Source organism: Mercenaria mercenaria, chromosome 1 (genome assembly GCF_021730395.1).
Source record: "Mercenaria mercenaria strain notata chromosome 1, MADL_Memer_1, whole genome shotgun sequence".
In the NCBI taxonomy this organism is placed as follows: Eukaryota; Metazoa; Mollusca; class Bivalvia; order Venerida; family Veneridae; genus Mercenaria; species Mercenaria mercenaria.
This window is the reverse complement of record NC_069361.1, coordinates 102,557,932-102,577,140: the sequence shown is the minus strand read 5'-3', so window position 1 is coordinate 102,577,140 and position 19,209 is coordinate 102,557,932. Positions and strand designations below refer to the sequence as shown.

Below are 19,209 nucleotides of genomic sequence, written 5' to 3'. Positions count from 1 at the left end.
GGTACAATATAACATTCTTTTTTTCTTGTTATCATATACTATATAGAAAACTCAAACCGATTGACCTGCAGAGTTTTTGCCTAAGTACATATTTGGTTTTAGCTGAAAAAACTTTTTACAACCCATTAGCAAGCAATAGAAATCATTTTTAATTTCAACAGAGCTTAAATAACAAGATAAATAGAAACCAGAACACTGGAGATGAAATTCTTCTGTGCGCATGGGCACCGGAAGGCGATAGTACGATGATGATAACGCGATAGTACGATGGTGATAACGCGACAGTACGATGGTGATAACGCGACAGTACGATGACGATAATGCGACAGTACGATGATGATAACGCGACAGTACGATGGTGATAACGCGAGAGTACGATAATGATATTGCGAAATCACGATACTACGATAACGAAGACGCGATATTACGACAGTACGATGGTGAAAACGCGACAGTGCGATGGTGAAAACGCGATAGTATATCGCATTATCATCATCGTCCTATCGCATTATCGCGTTTTCGTTATCGTAGTATCGCGTTATCATCATCGTGTTGTCGCGTTTTCGTTATCGTAGTTTCGTGATTTCGCGTTTTCATCATCGTACTATCGAGTATCGCGTTTCAGATCAATACATTCAAAGGCGATGGCCCTAACGGAATTCCGTACATATAGGACTCGGAATATAGTGTGAGAAGTTTACAATCTCCCAGACTATCTATGAATTATATGGTGGTTCCGTATTGGAACGTTTCGCATTTTTCGTTTATTTTGATCTATTGTTGTATTTATGTATCTATTTATAGATGATCTGGGACATGGACTTATTCTGTAAATTATGTTGATAAGAAAATAAAAGAAAAGAAAATCCAAATTGTTTTATATTGTGTTTTCTCTGCATGTATTCCAATGGTAAAAATCTGAAACTGGAGTACGTAAAGCACGATGCTTGACTGATTCAGCAGAAGAGCTAGAAAGACACGGTCAATGAGTATATAGTACCAGCTTGTTCTAAATGAAATAGAAATGTTTATAAAGAGACTTCTTATTAAACAATGGTCCATAGCTTGCGCTATTCAGATAGATCTCTAGTTCAACACATGTTTGTTGGATTAGAGAAAAAAAACACCTTAAATTTATTTCTGATGTTTGGTAATAAAGCACTTATTAAATGGCTTGCCGGCCAATAGTCAAAATATTAGCCCTTGGAATTTCAAAAAAGAGATAAAATGAGCCGCGCCATGAGAAAATCAACATAGTGGGTTTGCGACCAGCATGGATCCAGACCAGCCTGCGCATCCGCGCAGTCTGGTCAGGATCCATGCTGTTCGCTAATGGTTTCTCTAATTGCAATAGGCTTTAAAAGCGAACAGCATGGATCCTGACCAGACTGCGCGGATGCGCAGGCTGGTCTGGATCCATGCTGGTCGCACACCCACTATGTTGGTTTTCTCATGGCACGGCTCAAATAATGTATGGATTTTAGAGATTAGAAATCATCAGGATTAAAGTTGACAGTTTTAAAAGTGACCATGAATAGAGTTTATAGTATTAGAAAAATCTTTTCGAATTTAGCCGTAGCAAGTTGCCTATACTGTCGTATCAAAATAGCTATAGCTGCTTTGATACAAATGTTGCTTGAAAATGGCCTTTCGACACACGCTCCTAAATACTAATAATGTCTTTGTTATTAGTTCCTCTGTAAAAAGTAACTTGAACAGACTTATTATGTTATTATTTTTATAATACAAGAGTTATATAGCACCCTTTTCATGATAAACACAAAAAAATCAAAGGCGCTTTACATACAGTAAAAGCTGCTACACAGGGCGCGAAATTCATCCTCTACTAATACAGACACAGTGATCTGACCAGAGGAACAGAGTGAGATAAAGCCCTCAGAACAGATAGAGAGAAATCCTTTTTAGATACAGGCCTGTCCGGCTGACTTAGACTAACTTTTTGCGAATAGACAGTCTGGTTCTTTAACGAGCCCGGTGTATAGCCGTCTTTCATGGGGAGAACCGGTATAGGCCTCTTAGTTAAGGTTGACCTGAACAAACTTCAACTCAAGCAACTTACGACTCGAACAAATTTTCAAGCTTTTCAACATTAAAATGATTGTCTATAAGTTAAAGCTAGAATAACAAGCTCTTTCTATATATCCAAATAGGTAAGCTTTGCTGTGAATTTCAACAACGTCATTTACACAACATAAGAAGTCCTTAGAATGTGAAAAAGGTGTTTGAGAAATGCATATTTTTGCAGTCAAGTGCTCCTATTCATCATAGCTTTCTGCATTACTGATGTGACATTTTGTAAAAGATCAAAGAAATTATCTAAAATGGTAGCACCGTTAACAACTTTAGTGGAAGACTCACAAAAAAGATAACTTGCGAGTACCTTGTTTTGAAATATTGTGAATATATAGTCATTCAAAAGATAGCAAATTATGTAAACATGATGGAGAAAAAGCAACGACTTCTTATGTTGTGTAACATGACAATAAAAATGACTTAAGCATACAAATCTACCCCCTACATGAAAATAGAAAAATCGAGACAATTTACTGGCATACGTTCCAAAATATGATGTGCAAAACTCAAACGGTATGCGAAGCGTTATCTAGCATGAATTTCCAAGATAACTGCGGCTGAAAGTACCTTAACAGACTTTATAATTTTGTAGCAAACAATTACTAATATCATACTATGACAAAAGAAATCGCAAATAACCTTTATAAAAGTGCAACATTATGTTATCGTGGCAAACAGAAAGAAAAAACAAACGATGACCAGCCTTTATTGTATGGGGGAAACAAAATTCATTGAATACGTTCTTTGTTTGACTCCATGATTTATTACAAAATATCTATAATTTAACATGACATGGAAGAAAACATTAGAGTAAATGGGAATATATTACCAACATAGAAATTAAAAGAAACATATTTCAAACAACCAGTCTTCAGTGTTTAGGTACTAGCTCCATTGACTAGATATGTATGACACGAGTACACCACATAATTGAGCCGTGCCATGAGAAAACCAACATAGTGGGTTTGCGACCAGCATGGATCCAGACCAGCCTGCGCATCCGCACAGTCTGGTCAGGATCCATGCTGTTCGCTAACAGTTTCTCCAATTCCAATAGGCTTTAAAAGCGAACAGCATGGATCCTGACCAGACTGCGCGGATGCGCAGGCTGGTCAGGATCCATGCTGGTCGCAAAGCCATTATGTTGGTTTTCTCATGGCGCGGCTCATATGTCGCAAATGGCGGTTCCAATTACTGGCACAAAAACTTTTTATAAACGACGATAGGTTCATTCATTAAACCACAGAAAGTGCAGCTTGATCCCTGCATACAGCCTGTCAAAGCCTTGCGACTTGAACAATATTAACAACCTATATCAAAGCAACATAAAGTGATTGCAGATTCTCACTTTTCGTAAAATATAAACAACGGTTCAAAGCAATTCATTTTCGATATAATATAAATCCTCTATTTTTGGTTTGTGCAAATTCATTTTTTTAAAGTAATATAACACAAAATTAAATTTGAAAAAAAGTATATATGTCTGCATGCAACGCTGTGACAATCTATTTCATTACTTTTTTTGACTAATAAAAAATAACATTTTAGTTAAGGAATCCGCATATAATGAAAGCAGTCTTCTGCATTTTTAAATACAGTAGCACTTATTAAAACATGAAACCAATTGAGACATTTTAAAACTGTAAAAAGTTTATGCATTCATAGTTAATGTATTTCAAAAAAGCGTGCTTGTATACAAATACTTCTTTGAAATTAACTTTTTATGGAAACTATTCGTTAAATATTCCATTTAAAATACCTAATACTTCTTAAAACTTTATTTAGTGTTTTCATAACAACACCTAATATACACTCTTATATAAATAATTTTACATAATGTTCCTAAATTAAAAAAACAAACAAAAATAATTTAATAGCTATATTTGAATTAATCTATTTATCTGGGTTGCTGATATTGCTGTTGTCCTTGATGTTGTTGATACTGTTGTTGCTGACCATGTTGTTGTTGTTGTCCATGCTGTTGGTGTTGATCCTGTGGCGGCGGTGGTGGTGGAATTTTCGGCTGGAAATTAGGGTTGTTTTGCATTTGTTTCTGAAATAACAAAGTTTTTCTACATTATAAATGGGCTACAAAGTCATGTTCAATAACTGATTGATTAAGTTACGTACTTTTGAGCGCTTTTGAAAATTCCAAAAGTAAAATTTACAGATGGATCCATAAGAAAACCTGTTAGAATCCTTCGACATGTAAGGTAACGGTGTGTGGTACTGCATACTGTAACGAATACTGTTATTATTATGTACAAATATCAAAGACAACAAACATCTCTGTTCCTTCATTACAATGCAACTTTACTTTCAAGACAGACAAAACACAGTGTTTCTGAGCTAAAAGTATGAAACTTCTTCACAGAACACCAAAAAAGAAAATCAAAAACAGGTGATCAGATTTGCAGATTTAGTACTCAAACTCAGATTATCTCGCCTGAATTCTGCATTTTGATATAATTTTCAAACAACCGTTAGTTCGTCTTAATTCAGTATCTCCCCGAAAATAAAAAAAACACAATAAAATAGTATTCATACCTGCATTTCCTGGAACTGTTTAAATTGTTCAAACTGTGTTTGTTGATTCATCATATGTTGGTCGTGCATTCTCCGTGCGTGAAATTCTTCACGGCGTCGTGCACGTGCGAATTCTGAGTAGATCAAGTACCCGTCTTTGTCCACGTCATCGTCGAACAGAACACGGTCTATCATTCCTGAATAGCAACGGAAAACATTGGATTGATTTCATACGCTGCTAAACGTCATATTTCTGCTAGACGTCAAACAACCACTAAACGTCATAAAAACCGCTAAACAACATAAATGATCCTGACTAGAGCTACAGGAACTATCTTGTTGGTTATCAAACGCGGCCATGTCACTGTGCCCGTAAACATTCTGACCGTGAATTTCTGTACGGAGTAGATCGCGGACTGTAAAGTATATACTTAGTATATAAAAATTACGTTATGAAAGGAAATATCTATTTGGCCAAACACAGCAACTTCTCTAGAAAGTTTTACGTAGTTGTTCTGAATAATTTGGTTTGTCTGTTATGAAGAACAATAGCCTTTGAGGATAAATTAATAACCTGAATGCAACTTGAATTGAGGATGGTAACACTACACCTTGATATATTGATCCTTAACAAATGATAATAGAGAATATGTTTCAACAGGACATAATGCTCAAATTTTCCCCAGTTTACTTCTCACTATACTTTCTACCCAATTGCGACAACACTGCGAATATTCAACATGGAAGTGCAAGTCATTTGTAGTCTTATCTTGATGATCAGGGTCGCAGTCCGAATGTAAACGCCTGCTTTCAAGTTTGTGCAATTTGCCAGCATGCGCTTATGGCCAGATGTTGTTATTGAAACGCGACTTTGTATTGGTTGAAAAACGTGTAGGGAAACCCGTAAGAGTCAATGAGACATAAGTTGATTGGATGAAAATGTAATGTTTACAATCGAAAAATTTGTGTCAAAATCAAGCAATACAATGTTTTCTCTCCGAAAATTGAAATATTTTACAGGAGTCTGGCTGAATGGATAACTTTTTAATTGTCACTTTAGAATAGTAGGTCTCAGCGGGCATTTGACCTCTACACGCCATTCATCGAAGGGGGTAAGAGTGTTTGAAGAGAAATGGTAAAACATGGATCGGGTATGTGATAGAATCATTTCTTATAGTGGAAGCCTGTGGAAAAATCAATAGCAGCGCCTGACCTAACAAATAACGAAACATTCTAATTTCCTAAAATTGAAAGTAAGGAATTTCTTTCGATTACACCACGGAAACACATTTCTCTTGTCCGCATTACTCAAAAGTATTCCAAAGTTGATGTTTCTCGCACAGTGCGTCGCAGCATACCTAACAACACTCAGTCACTCGTCTGACATGTTGTCTGATAGAATTTGCATACTGTCCAGAAAAGACTTGAATGCAAAAAATATATTTCCCAAGCGGGGAATCGAACCCCGGCCGCCGCGGTGAGAGCGCGGAATCCTAACCACTAGATCACTTGGGAAGTACTGCCTCCAACTTCATGATAATATGCATTTACTGATCAATAATCTCTATGCGGTCACGTTGGCTGACTATAATGTTAAGATAAAACTGCAAACACTTTGTGTATCTCCTCGATAGTATAGTGGTAAGTATCCCCGCCTGTCACGCGGGAGACCGGGGTTCGATTCCCCGTCGGGGAGCTTTCGTTTTACACCACCTCTAGGCGACAGAAAAGTATATTTTTCATACTTAAAACCTGCTCAAACAATACTAAACGCTTAACTTCTGACGATTTGTGAATCTAAGTTAAATCGTGTACTGCACTTCCAAAGTTTCCCGAGAATACTAGTATTCTAAAGATTGTTTTGATTGACTAGTTCATTTTTGCTTCTATCCGCTTTCGCTTATCTTTGAAAGTACTGTATATTTGGAATAAAACAGATTCGACATCTGTCCGAATAATAGCACGTTTACCACTGCGATTTTACTGATACGCTTTTACTTGTACACTTGATAATATCTCCTCGATAGTATAGTGGTAAGTATCCCCGCCTGTCACGCGGGAGACCGGGGTTCGATTCCCCGTCGGGGAGCATTCCTTTTAAGGTTCCAAAGCATAATATTTTTGACAAGAATCCGAGATTACTTCAAACAACTATATATAGGTTCTTGTAAGCTGTTTAAGTTACCCCCATCAATTGAAATTCATTATTGCACTTATTATATGCTGTTCTTGTGTCCGCGACGTGTTTCGTACAGAACATCACACTTCTTTTACAGATATATGTATTACTGTAGTCACTGCAGCGAAAATGTTAGAGTAGAGAATGTGCGCATTTCAAATGAATCTGAATTTATCAAACTGGAAGTGACCATAGGACAGATAAAATTACTCAATGTTTTCAAACAGCATACACGTTTATTGCAGTCTGTTATTCATTTTGCTTTGAAAGCATTGTAAGACAAACAGTTATAACAAACTCTAAGAAAGTGAAATCCGTTCAGCTAGTTTGGAGAACATTAGATAAGAACTGTTTGATAGCGGGCACTGCCAATTTTCGCGATTTTGATTGATTCAAGGGTCATAACTCAAGAGATACTCGGACAATCTGGTTGGTTGGCCGAGATATCATTCCTATATATAACGTAACCTAATTTAGTGAATACTGCATAAGAACTCAGTGGCCAAGTTATGGAAAGTGCACTGTCAATTTTTGAAGTTTTGAGTAATTCAAATAGTGTAACTACACAGTCACAGAAAGGACCCGGCTGGCTAACGAATATTCCCAAAATCTTATGAACCTCAAGTTAAAGAAAGGATAACGTTAGTGTACTTGGCCCGGCCACATGTTTCACTAGCGTATAAAAACCATCTGCACTCTTTCATTAATGATAGTAAATTAATCCCCCGGATTGAAAATAAAGATAAAAGTGAGTAGAATTTAACAGCTTTTGCAGGATATAATTAGGGTTATTTAATTATTACTATTGTAACATTTTCAAATACAAGATTCTCTGGAAGCAAGCAAAATAGTTTGATTGCATCTGTTCGCCTCACGCCCCATCACGCCAACGCGCCAGCGAACTCTATTTTACATATACAAATTGGATGGGCTCCATGAGGCTTCTATTGGGGTATAAATAACCGTAGAGTTTGGTGTTTGTTTCGTAAAAACATTTATTGTAAGTATTTAATTTGAAAAGAAAAGATTAATAAGAGGGTGCTATGATGGAGCTATTAGCCTGAAGAACTGGCTCTCACAAACTAAGATACCAAGAATGGAGACAAAAAAAAAAAAAAAAAAAAAAAAAAAAAAAAAAAAACCCCCCCAAAACAACAAAAAACTATCATCTTGGCTTGATTTACACATTTAACAAAAGAAAGAAAAACAACACATTATTTGCAAAATGTGTCTCTCAGAAAGAGCAATCTTTAAATATAACTAACACATTTTTACAGATTCAAAAGCGTTCCTTGTTGCAATTTTGCAACATTGATAAATCAGTACAAACATTAAACAGTTTCAATTCCATACCTTCGTAGTATTTCTGCATTCCCTGGTATCTTTCTTTCATCATTTCTTCTTGCTGTTCCTTAGATTTGCCGAGCTTTTCAGAGAGTTCTAGTTCCGGCACTGGTAACATGTGTGCCATGGCCTGCATAATCTCTATACCATCAAGGTGCGTGTCGTTGTTCGTATCGTGCAATCTACACATAGATAAAGTAAATGTATTAAACAGGAATCATACACTATTCAACATACTTACATGCTTCTAAAAACTATGAGTCTGAAACCAGCGCAAGACAAGTTTTAGCTGACTTTTCCAAAAAAAAAATAATAAAATAAAAAAAAAAAATAAATAAAGCTTGAATTACTAACATTTTGACCCCATACGTCTTCCATTTTGAGGATTTTTTTAGCATTTTAAGCAGATTCTGGAAAAAGGATTGACCTGTTTTTTTTTCTTACCTAGGTACTTAACGCATTTGCTATGGCCATGTGTATTATAAAACATCGGTAAAATCGTCCATTGAACAAAATGCTTTTTACATGTATGTTAATAATATGCATTTATAAAATAAGAGCTTTCACTCGGACAAATAACTAAAAAACGTGTTACCTGAAATAGTGGAACTCCATTTCCTCCGGGCTCATTTTTGCCTTATTTTGGAGATTTATCTCGTCCTTTAGATGCTCTCGTAAATGTCTGAAATAGATCACATGAACACACTATATCACATAAACACACTGAAATATATCACATAAATACACTGAAATAAATATCACGTAAATACCCTGATAATATCACATAAATACACTGAAACAGATCACATAAATACACCGAAATACTTCATATAAACACAAGGAAATATATCACATAAATACACTGAAATATATCACATAAACACAATGAAATAAATCACATAAACACACTGAAACACTTCTCATAAACACACCGAAATACTTCACATAAATACACTGAAATATATAACATAAACACATTGAAATAGGTCACATAAACACACTGAAATACTTCACATAAATACACTGAAATAGATCACATTAACGCACTGAAATACTTAACATAAACACACTGAAATAGGTCACATAAACACAGTGAAATATTTCACATATACACACTAGAATAGGTCACATAAACGCACTGAAATATTTCACATAAGCACACTCAAATATTTAACATAAAAATGCTGAAATAGATCACATAAGCACACTGAAGTACTTCACATAGACACACTGAAATGGATCACATAAATACATTGAAATGCTTCACATAAACACACTGAAATACTTCACATAAAAAGATCACATAAACACACACTGAAATGCTTTACATCAGCACATTGAAACAGATCACATAAATACACTGAAATACTTCGCATAAACACACTGAAATAGATCACAAAAACACACTGAAATAGATCACATAAACACACTGAAATACTTCGCATAAACACACCGAAACAGATCACATAAACACATTAAAATACTTTGCATAAACACAACTGAAATAGATCACATAAGCACACTGAAATACTTCACATAGACACACTGAAATAGATCACATAAACACACTGAAATACTTCACATAGACACACTGAAATACTTCACATAGACACACTGAAATAGATCACATAAATACACTGAAATGCTTCACATAAACACATTGAAACAGATCACATAAACACACTGAAACAGATCACATAAATACACTGAAATACTTCACATAAACACACTGAAATAGATCACATAAACACACTGAAATACTTCGCATAACCACACTGAAATAGACCACATAAATACATTGAAATGCTTCAGATAAACACACTGAAATACATATAAATATATCAAAGACTGGCTCTTAAGCATACACCATCTTCTTGTGTCAGAAAGTAAATATACAAACATTCATTATAAAATACAAAATTATACGCATTTTAAATACAGGTACAAAGCATTTTGATTACCAAGCATGCAACATGCAATACAAGAAACTAAAGGAGCAGTCGGATTTTAAAATATAAAAAAGATACGTACTCTTCATCTTGTGTTATTTTAGGATCATTAAAGCTTGTAGGGCGTTGTTCTGGTGGCACAGCCTGATGATGATGCTCTCCGTGACCCTTGGTTACACTTATAGTTACCAGCAGCATCAGTACGCCACAGAGACGCCGGCGGGAATCCATGCTGGAAAATTATCTTTCAGTTAAGAAATCACATATAACAGAAGCATGTTTTAATGTATTTAAACACGAAGCCGGCGGAAGAATTTCACTAGGGTGTAGCCCGGTTTAATTAATATACGCGATGTATACCTGCCGAATGGATTGCTTACACCAACAGACGCAATACAGAACAAAGCTGAGACATACAATTGTTTTACTTTACCATATCATTTTAAAAATGCATTAATTTATTTGTTAAGAAGCTAGAAGCACTGTATTTGTTATTTTACAGAATCTTTTAAAGGTTATAAAGGAAGTTAAACAAACAAGAATTTAATGTTGAAATTGTAAATTATATTTGAAAATGAAATTAAATGATTCAGTTAATTTTTAGTACAACAGACTAATAAAACATACTGGTATGTAATGGTTTGTACTAAAACCATGAATTCGATGTCCGTCTGACCCCTAATTTGGACTACTTTGGTTCAAGGCTCAAAGAAAGCAGACTTTACAATTCTTTATTTAATGAAATTTGTTTAAGTATAAAAAAGGTCTTTTTTGGGCTTTATATTCGTATACAAATTTGCATCTTTTTTCCGTTTATTTTCATGTACAAAGATGAATTGATAAATGGATCATTAACCATGTATGAACACCCTATTATAAACTTAGACCCAGGAATTTAGCTTGTTAGATCGTTTCCCGAAACCGTTTGTAGAATAAATGTAAGACTAAACAATCAAAGCACTGAGAGGACTGATGTGGGCAGCGGTTGACAGCTTTTGGTAATGGGCATGAACAGTTAGCTTAAGTTTGGTGATTCTAGTTAAACTACTTTTGATTAATAAGCATTTTCAACCTTTCTTTTACCAAAATCAAGGGGTAAAACTTTGCTTTTACTGTGTCAAAGGGGATAAAATAATATATGAGCAAAACTCGTGTGCTTATTAAAAATTTTGTGAGGTGTGGTTAATTTTGCTCAAAACCTTTTTTGAATTATAAGCGTTTTTTACACAAATCAATGGGAAACACCCTGCTTTTACCGGAACAAGATGTGAGCAAAGGTCATCGACTAATTGATAATTATGTGTTATTTGGAGATTCTATAGTTATAACAAGAGCTTGTAGAACACTTGCATGACTTAACTGACAAGGAACAGAAATTATTTGGTCACTGCATACTGGACAATTAACGTATTGATCTTAAATCAATAATCATGGGTCATTTACCAGTCTTAAATGACCTCCGTATCAAATGTAATCTTAGACCAAAGCATAATCTAGTTTTCTGGCGAAAAAAGTTTTATTGTCAATGTGATATTGACCTTTGACCTACTAAACTCAAAACCAATAGGGGTCATTTGCTGGTCATGACAAATCTCCCGATCTCATGATCCTAGGCCCAAGCGTTCTCCAGTTATCATCCGGAAACTGATTTGTCTACAGACCGACCAACATCCATCATCAAACATTAATATTTACAATATACCCCTCCTCCTTCGAATGAGGGCAATTAAGTTTCAAATTGGAAGATGCCCATGTCTCCCTAGTCCCACAATGCATTGTCGTACTAGGCAAGAAGTCAATAGTGGATAGGAGCGAAAGACAAAGAGACACTAATGTTTGGCTGCAATAGAGATCATCTACTTGGCATGTCCAATCACCCTATGAAGTTACAAAATTCTGGGTCAAATGGTTCTCAAGTAAACCGTGTTCCATGTTGAAGGCCCCTGTGACCTTGATCTTTGATCGAGTGAGTCCAAAATCTACAGGGGTCACCTACTCTGCATGTCCAGTCATCCTATAAGTTTCAACATTCTGGGTCAAGTGATTCTCAAGTTAGTGATCCAGAAAGAGTTTTTCCATCTTCATGCCTCTGTGACCTTTCCCAAGTGACCCCAGAACATTAAGGTTCATCGACTTTGTAATTCCTATCATCGTGACTGAATGTTCTGTCTCAAATGATTCTAAAGTTATTGGTTGGAAACTGTTTTCATATGACCTTAACTTTTGATCAAGCGATTCAAAAATCAATATTGGTCATCTACTCTACATGTCCAATCATCTTATGAAGTTCCAACATTCTAGGTCAAGTGGTCCTCAAGTTATTTATCAGAAACGGGTTTTCCATGTTCAGGCCCCTGGGACATTGACAGGTGATATTTTCCAAATGAGATCTCATCTTGGTAAAAGCAGGCTATGAATATATTATACATAAATTACATATATAAAAGACACTTTAGAATAGTTTTTAAACTAAAAACAACCATAAAGAATATTAACAATGAAATTAAATCTTTCATTCAATTTTAAAACAACCAAAACAACTACTACTATCTCCAATATCAGCACACATCATGATCTTCGGGTTGCATTTAGTCAATTTTCAGCTGTAGATTAATATAATATGCCTCATAATCATGCCAATATGCATGTTTTAGTGTTGTTATATTTTCTGGTCCTTTGGGATCATGGAGTCCATTCAACATATGTGTAATAAAGTTCTGCTTAAGCTGGCGCTAGGGGCACATTTCATTACCTCTCATGAACAGACTCAATCAAACCGAGTCTAGCTGCTATTTTTCTTCTTGGCTGCATTCTATGCATCCAGAGGATCTTTTTACGAATTTTGTTGTTCAAATTCAAATATTAAAAATTGGAATTTTTCCAACTTCTTTTTGAATAATCTCAAATTATTTCATTGCAGTTTTCCAAATCCCTCTATTGTATAATTATCCGAGAAGAAATCGTACGCCAGAACGTGAATATTTGGGGACGAAGACACCGCAAATCTACCGGCGATTAAAAAGGCGAATTTGTTAAAAATATGTTTCTTTCGAATTAATTATACTCTTTAATAATATGTCAATCACAAACAACAGCTGGAATATAATATTAAATCAAATAAAAGTGCATACGATCGTATTTTCGGGAAACAGGTACGAATGTTTCGCCCCCTCCGTTACGGCTGCAATTATTTTCCTAAGTCGTGCAAATAAAAATTATCTACGTAAATATTATGAAATGATCGTATCTTTCTCTATGAAAAATAACACATCTTCTGTTGATTTCATGCAATATATCTTTCCATAAACCCATTTCTATGCTACAAAGTTCAACGGATGCTTGGGTGCAATTTTATCCGAAAATAGAACGCACGCCGTGCTAGTTAGATGTTTTCTAATGTGACCAAAACAAGCTCTTTGGTGTTGTTATGATAATAAAATTTCGATTAACTTTTCTAGCAGGAACTAAGTTTTACTTTAAAACGTTCACAAAAGACGCAACTTGGTTTTAATACCGATTATAGATTTACGCGGATGGTGCTGAAGTAGCCTACTATACTATATTTTCGTAGGTTATTTATAGTTTATTTTGGTCACGTGATGAAGAATTGTTTTGGTTATGTGGTCAAAGCAAGCATGCTCATTTTCATACGCGTTGTTTTTGTTATAAAATATAGATTACGGCAAATTTGTACTTAAGCAGTGCATTTTTTGATAAAGTTGAATCTCAGAAGCTTTCTGAAAGTTAAACAGACTTGAATTACGTAAAATTTATGGAGGACATGGAACTACTTGTTCTTCGGTTTCGGATAAGCATTTTGACTGTAAATTTGTGGTATGGTAAATCTGTGGTCACGCTTCGCTGCCCACAAAAATATGAAACTAGGTATGTCTATATATTTTATACTGACAAAATGGCCTTGTAAGTTTTACTGTTCAAACTTTATGTCACTATTGACAGGTGTGTTACCTCGGGGGTAATGTCTTGTCAATACATTTAGGCTAGCCATTTTCCCTTTAAAAAAATACAGAAATAACTTTTGATGCAGACGTCTGTATTTTGTGCCGTTACATTTTTTTTTATCTAATTTAGCCGGATTGTTATAAATTTGAATTACTCCAAAGTCCGCTTTCTTCAAGAACCAACAATGGCGTGCGAGAATGTGCGGTGGTAACCCACGACCTCGAGACTGAGCAAATGAGACATCAAAATTAAATTTCTTGATAACCAGACCATGTGCTAACTTTTAACAGGAAGTTTCTTACGTTTCTATTTGATATCAAGTTGACGTTAACGTAGAATATAAAAAAGCACTCACCTGAAGACGTTTAAAGATATTATCCAAACAATATACTGTTTTTAAGGACTACATGAGCTTCTATAACTTCCGGAGTGTATATCAACTGAAAGTAAACACTAACATGTCATGGTAAGATGGCGTTTGTCATCGTTAAGATGATTGATGGACGTTTAGACAATTATTCTCGTTGCCTCGTTTTGAAAAAAGCGCGGGAATTTCAGCATGCAGGGAAACGAAATTGGTAAATTGAATGTCTATGAAATTAAGATTATCATTAATTTATATTGAAAATAAAGAAAAAAGTATGAAAAAAATAATCTACCTTACTTTAAGTTAGTCTTACTTGTTATTAAAATCTTTCTGTCTTCTTTCTTTCGTTTAAATTTGGTAACTAATATTGAAATCTAATATACAAATTATTTTAGCAAATTTAGAAAGAAATAAATTAATAAGGAAAGAAATGAATGAATGAATGAAAGTGAATGAATGAATGAATGAATGAATGAATGAATGAACGAACGAACGAACGAACGAATGAACAAACGAATAATCATCACAGATGTTGAGGTAATTTTACTCTTTCTTGAAACCTGTATGGGTTGATAATGTAGATTTTTTGATTACTCATATTTGAAATCGCAACAGGTGTTGACCTATTTATTTTACAAATATCAACTGTCCTGTGCCTTTTTTATCTATATGTACAGTTTGAGTCTTTCCATAGGAATGGGGTACAATATCTACAAATATGGAAAGGGATACAATATCTGTAAATATGGGGAAGGGATATCTACAATTATTCTATACCTATTTTATCTATCCAATCGCGAACGTTCATTTGCAACACGTGACCGTACAAGATATTACGGTATTTGGATGCACGTGCGTACAAAAATCCTGTATTTTCTGTATTTGGACGCACGCGCGTACAAAAAATCCTGTTTTTTTCTGTATTTGGACGGTTCAACAGTCCCATGTTAAACATACGATAAAGCCCGAAACGCGTGAAAATGTTCCGAATGTAAATCGGATGAAGTAGGCGCTCTATGTACAGAGTTTGATTTAAACATATTTTATTTCAAACATATGTGCATATTACATTTTACAATTTACAATATCAATATTTTACATGTTGAAAAAGGATAAGATCCGAAAGCTAAGCTTATAAAGGTCTTCTCCTATATGGGATAACTTACAGTAAATTTGGCGGTATTACATAATTTGTTTGAAATGTATCATCGAACAAACATTTAGCTAATATGCATTGAATAGAAAAATGACATGAAACAAAATATTAATATCAAGTAAGGTATTAGCAAATTTTGAAAATAACTGAGATTAGAAATCGAAGTTTATAGTATATATGAGCCGCGCCATGAGAAAACCAACATAGTGGGCTTTGCGACCAGCATGGATCCAGACCAGCCTGCGCATCCGTGCAGTCTGTTCAGGATCCATGCTGTTCGCTTTCAAAGTCTATTGCAATTAGAGAATCCGTTAGTGAACAGCATGGATCCTGACCAGACTGCACGGATGCGCAGGCTGGTCTGGATCCATGCTGGTCGCAAAGCCACTATGTTGGTTTTCTCATGGCACTGCTCATATAACAATAAAAAATAGAGAAATTTTATGTATAAGAAGATTCCGTCCGTTAATATGAACTGCATAGACAGATAATATTAGTCAAATATAAAGTGTCCTATAGAAATGAGAGAAAAAAGAAATAAATGTATGAGATTTGATTTGATTTGGATTGATGAAGGTTTGGAGCAAACTGGAATGTTAGTTAATGTAGTTTTAAGCTCATGGAAAACGTTTACTTTCCCGGATGTAATTTTGAACTGCTAGGAATATGCTGTTATTGGTGTCGTCGCTAAGATTCTGGTCACCATACAGGAGTGTGTACAGAGTGACAGTGCAGAAGCTGGAGGTTGTTTGGAGGAGCCTTCTACGGATATCATTGTAATCTGGACATTCAAAAAAGAAATGATGATTGCTCTCAGTGCTTCCGCACTGACAAAGGAGTGAAGGAGAAATGTTTTTCATGTAAAGATGTTGGTTCAGAGAGCTACACTCGGTACGCAGCCGGGCATGATAAATTTGCCATTTCCGTGCACCAACGTAGAAGTGTTTTGGACATGTGGAGGTGTTTCGCTTTAGCTGTGATTTAAAGGAAGTCAGGGTTGGTGAATTCTGACGGTAAACTATTCCATTCTCTTAGAGCAGATGGTAGAAAAGAGTTGTAGTAAAGAGAAGTTCGAGTGCGTATACCCTGTATATCATCAACATTGCGTAGGTTGTATCGGGTTGCTTCACCAACAGACGGAGGAACTAGAGCTGAAAGGTAGCCTGGAGAAAGGCCATTTTTCATTTTGTACAGTAGTATGAGTTTATGGTTTCGTCTCCGGGTTTCAAGAGATTCCCAAGGAACTTCTTTATGAAGTTCACGAAAAGAAACTAGCTGTGTAGTTCCAGATACAATTCGAGATGCTTCATTCTGTATTTTGTCGAGTTCTTGTTTCTCATACTGAGTGCAGTTTGAATAGATAACATCAGCGTATTCAAGAAGTGGTCTGATAAAAGAAAGATATATTATTTCCAGAGATTTCCTATCAAGTTGAAATTTTAATTTGCGCATAATATGGATGCGTTTCCATGCCTTTTCGGTAATATAGGTGATATGCGTGTGCCAAGAACCATCTTCAGACAAGTGAACGCCAAGGTGTTTATGGGAAGTAACAGAGGCTATTGGTTGATTGTGCATAAGAAGGGGTGGATGGAAAGGTTTTGATGTTTTTCGTGAAATTATCATTGTTTCTGATTTAGATGGGTTAATTGTGACTAGCCATTTGTCAGCCCAATCTGAGATTTTGTTGATATCGGACTGAAGAATACCTGCAGCAGATACCGGGTGATCAACAATTATGTGAAGACTAGTATCATCGGCAAAGAGGTGAATATGAGAACCAATGTCTTCCACTATGTCGTTGATATACACTAAAAACAGGAGAGGACCAAGGATAGAGCCTTGGGGAACTCCTGCCTTTATTGTAGACCAACCAGACATGGTACCTGGTAGAACAACAGCCTGACGTCTATCAGAAAGGTAATCATGAAACCAATTAAGAAGAGGTCCCTGCACACCAGCTTTTTGGAGCTTGAGAAGAGTTTGATTATGCGGCTTGAAATGTGGTTATTATTTGATTTTTTTTTACAACATACAAAAACGATTCAAGGGATAACAATACTATCTGATTTAGACACTAAAACGTTCGTTAATAATCAAAAACTTAAAAATACAGTAAAAAGGATCATCAGATCATCAGATGTTGGAATATTTGAAAAGCCGCTAAAAGAAGCCGTTCCGAACGAAACCTAGAAATTGGTATCAGCCCTGACTGTCTGAGCAGTTTTTATTTAACGGTTAAGGAACAAAATGGAGAAGATTATGAATGGCAGCGGACGGGCGGTCAGCATCCAAAACACGTCTGCTCTATAATTCAGTTTTCGTCGGTTCTTCACCAAACTTGCTGACAATGTTGTGGGCATTACATCTCGGCCAATTTCGATAACCAGCCAAATTGTACAAGGCACTCTTGGATTATAGTCCTTGAATTACTCGAAAAACGGGGAATTTAGTCTTGTCCGCTCTTTTAAGTCGAACAGTTTTCATCCGATCTTCACCAAACTTGCTGACAATGTTTGTGGGCATAATATCTCAGCCAAGTATTATTACCACCCAAATCGCCAAATGGCTGTTGTAGGGAGGTTGCACCATATATATTGTTTTTTAATGATGATACGCAGAAAAAAACAGCATTCAATGAATTACATATATTATGTATGAAGTGAAATAAATATAGAGTAAAAAGATTATTTAAGGTCTAACATTGTTCTGTATAATATATATTTGCACTCATATCAAGCTGGGAAAAACTAGAAAAGGCAGGAATACAATATTCAGTGAAATATTTTTAGTTTAAACTATTATTATAGTAAGATAAAATAGATATAGAATAAAAAGGTTATTTAACATTGTACTGTACAATACGAGATATATTTGGACTCGTACCCAGCTGAGAAAACCATATTGAACTCGCCTAGAGGCTCGTCCAATATGGTTTTCTCAGCTGGGTACTCGTCCAAATATATCTCCGTATTGTACAGAACAATGTTAAATAACCTAATGATATGGAGAAGGGATACAATATCTACATATATGGAAATGGGATACACTATCTGTAAATATGGGAAAGGGATACAATATCTGTAAATATGGGGAAGGGATACAATATCTGTAATATGAGGAAGGGATACAATATGTACAAATATGGGGAAGGGATATAATATCTACAAATATGGAAATGGGATACAATATCTACAAATATGGGGAAGGGATACAATATCTACAAATATGGGGAAGGGATGCAATACCTACAAATATGGAAATGGGATACAATATCTACAAATATGGGGAAGGTGTACAATATGTAATAGTTATAGTATGTGTGAGAGTGTGCTACCAGAATATATCAGAGCTAGGGGTACATCAAGGGTATTTTCTCTGCACATATCGTCGAGGCCAGAAGGCCGGGACAGATATGTGCAGAGCAAAATACCGAGATGTACCCCTAGCTCTGATATATCCTCGTAACACCAGGCATTACAAATTATAACTGTTTTATCGCATAGTTTTATCATTAAAAGTTATATATTATTTTCATTTAAATTTGTTTATTATTATTTTTACACTTTTGATTCCCTTTCTGCGCCTCGCTGACTGAAACACTAAAACATCTGTTTTAGAAAATGTGTTC

General features: G+C 35.4%; 1 protein-coding gene and 3 non-coding genes across 4 annotated transcripts; 2 read left to right on the top strand and 2 right to left on the bottom strand.

Annotated features, from left to right (window-relative positions):
• Positions 1-2,811: 2,811 nt before the first annotated feature.
• LOC123528545 (sex-determining region Y protein-like) lies at positions 2,812-14,536 on the bottom strand. Its single transcript, XM_045308318.2, has 6 exons — positions 14,411-14,536; positions 10,175-10,324; positions 8,739-8,825; positions 8,153-8,325; positions 4,642-4,817; positions 2,812-4,147 (listed from the first exon to the last, which is right to left on the bottom strand). Exons 2-6 carry the CDS (start codon positions 10,321-10,323, stop codon positions 3,992-3,994), a joined length of 741 nt encoding a protein of 246 aa, XP_045164253.2. The 5' UTR covers position 10,324; positions 14,411-14,536; the 3' UTR covers positions 2,812-3,991.
• On the bottom strand, positions 6,064-6,135 carry Trnae-cuc (transfer RNA glutamic acid (anticodon CUC)). The gene has a single exon. It is a non-coding gene; the product is annotated as a tRNA-Glu (tRNA).
• On the top strand, positions 6,245-6,316 carry Trnad-guc (transfer RNA aspartic acid (anticodon GUC)). The gene has a single exon. It is a non-coding gene; the product is annotated as a tRNA-Asp (tRNA).
• On the top strand, positions 6,638-6,709 carry Trnad-guc (transfer RNA aspartic acid (anticodon GUC)). The gene has a single exon. It is a non-coding gene; the product is annotated as a tRNA-Asp (tRNA).
• Positions 14,537-19,209: the final 4,673 nt, after the last annotated feature.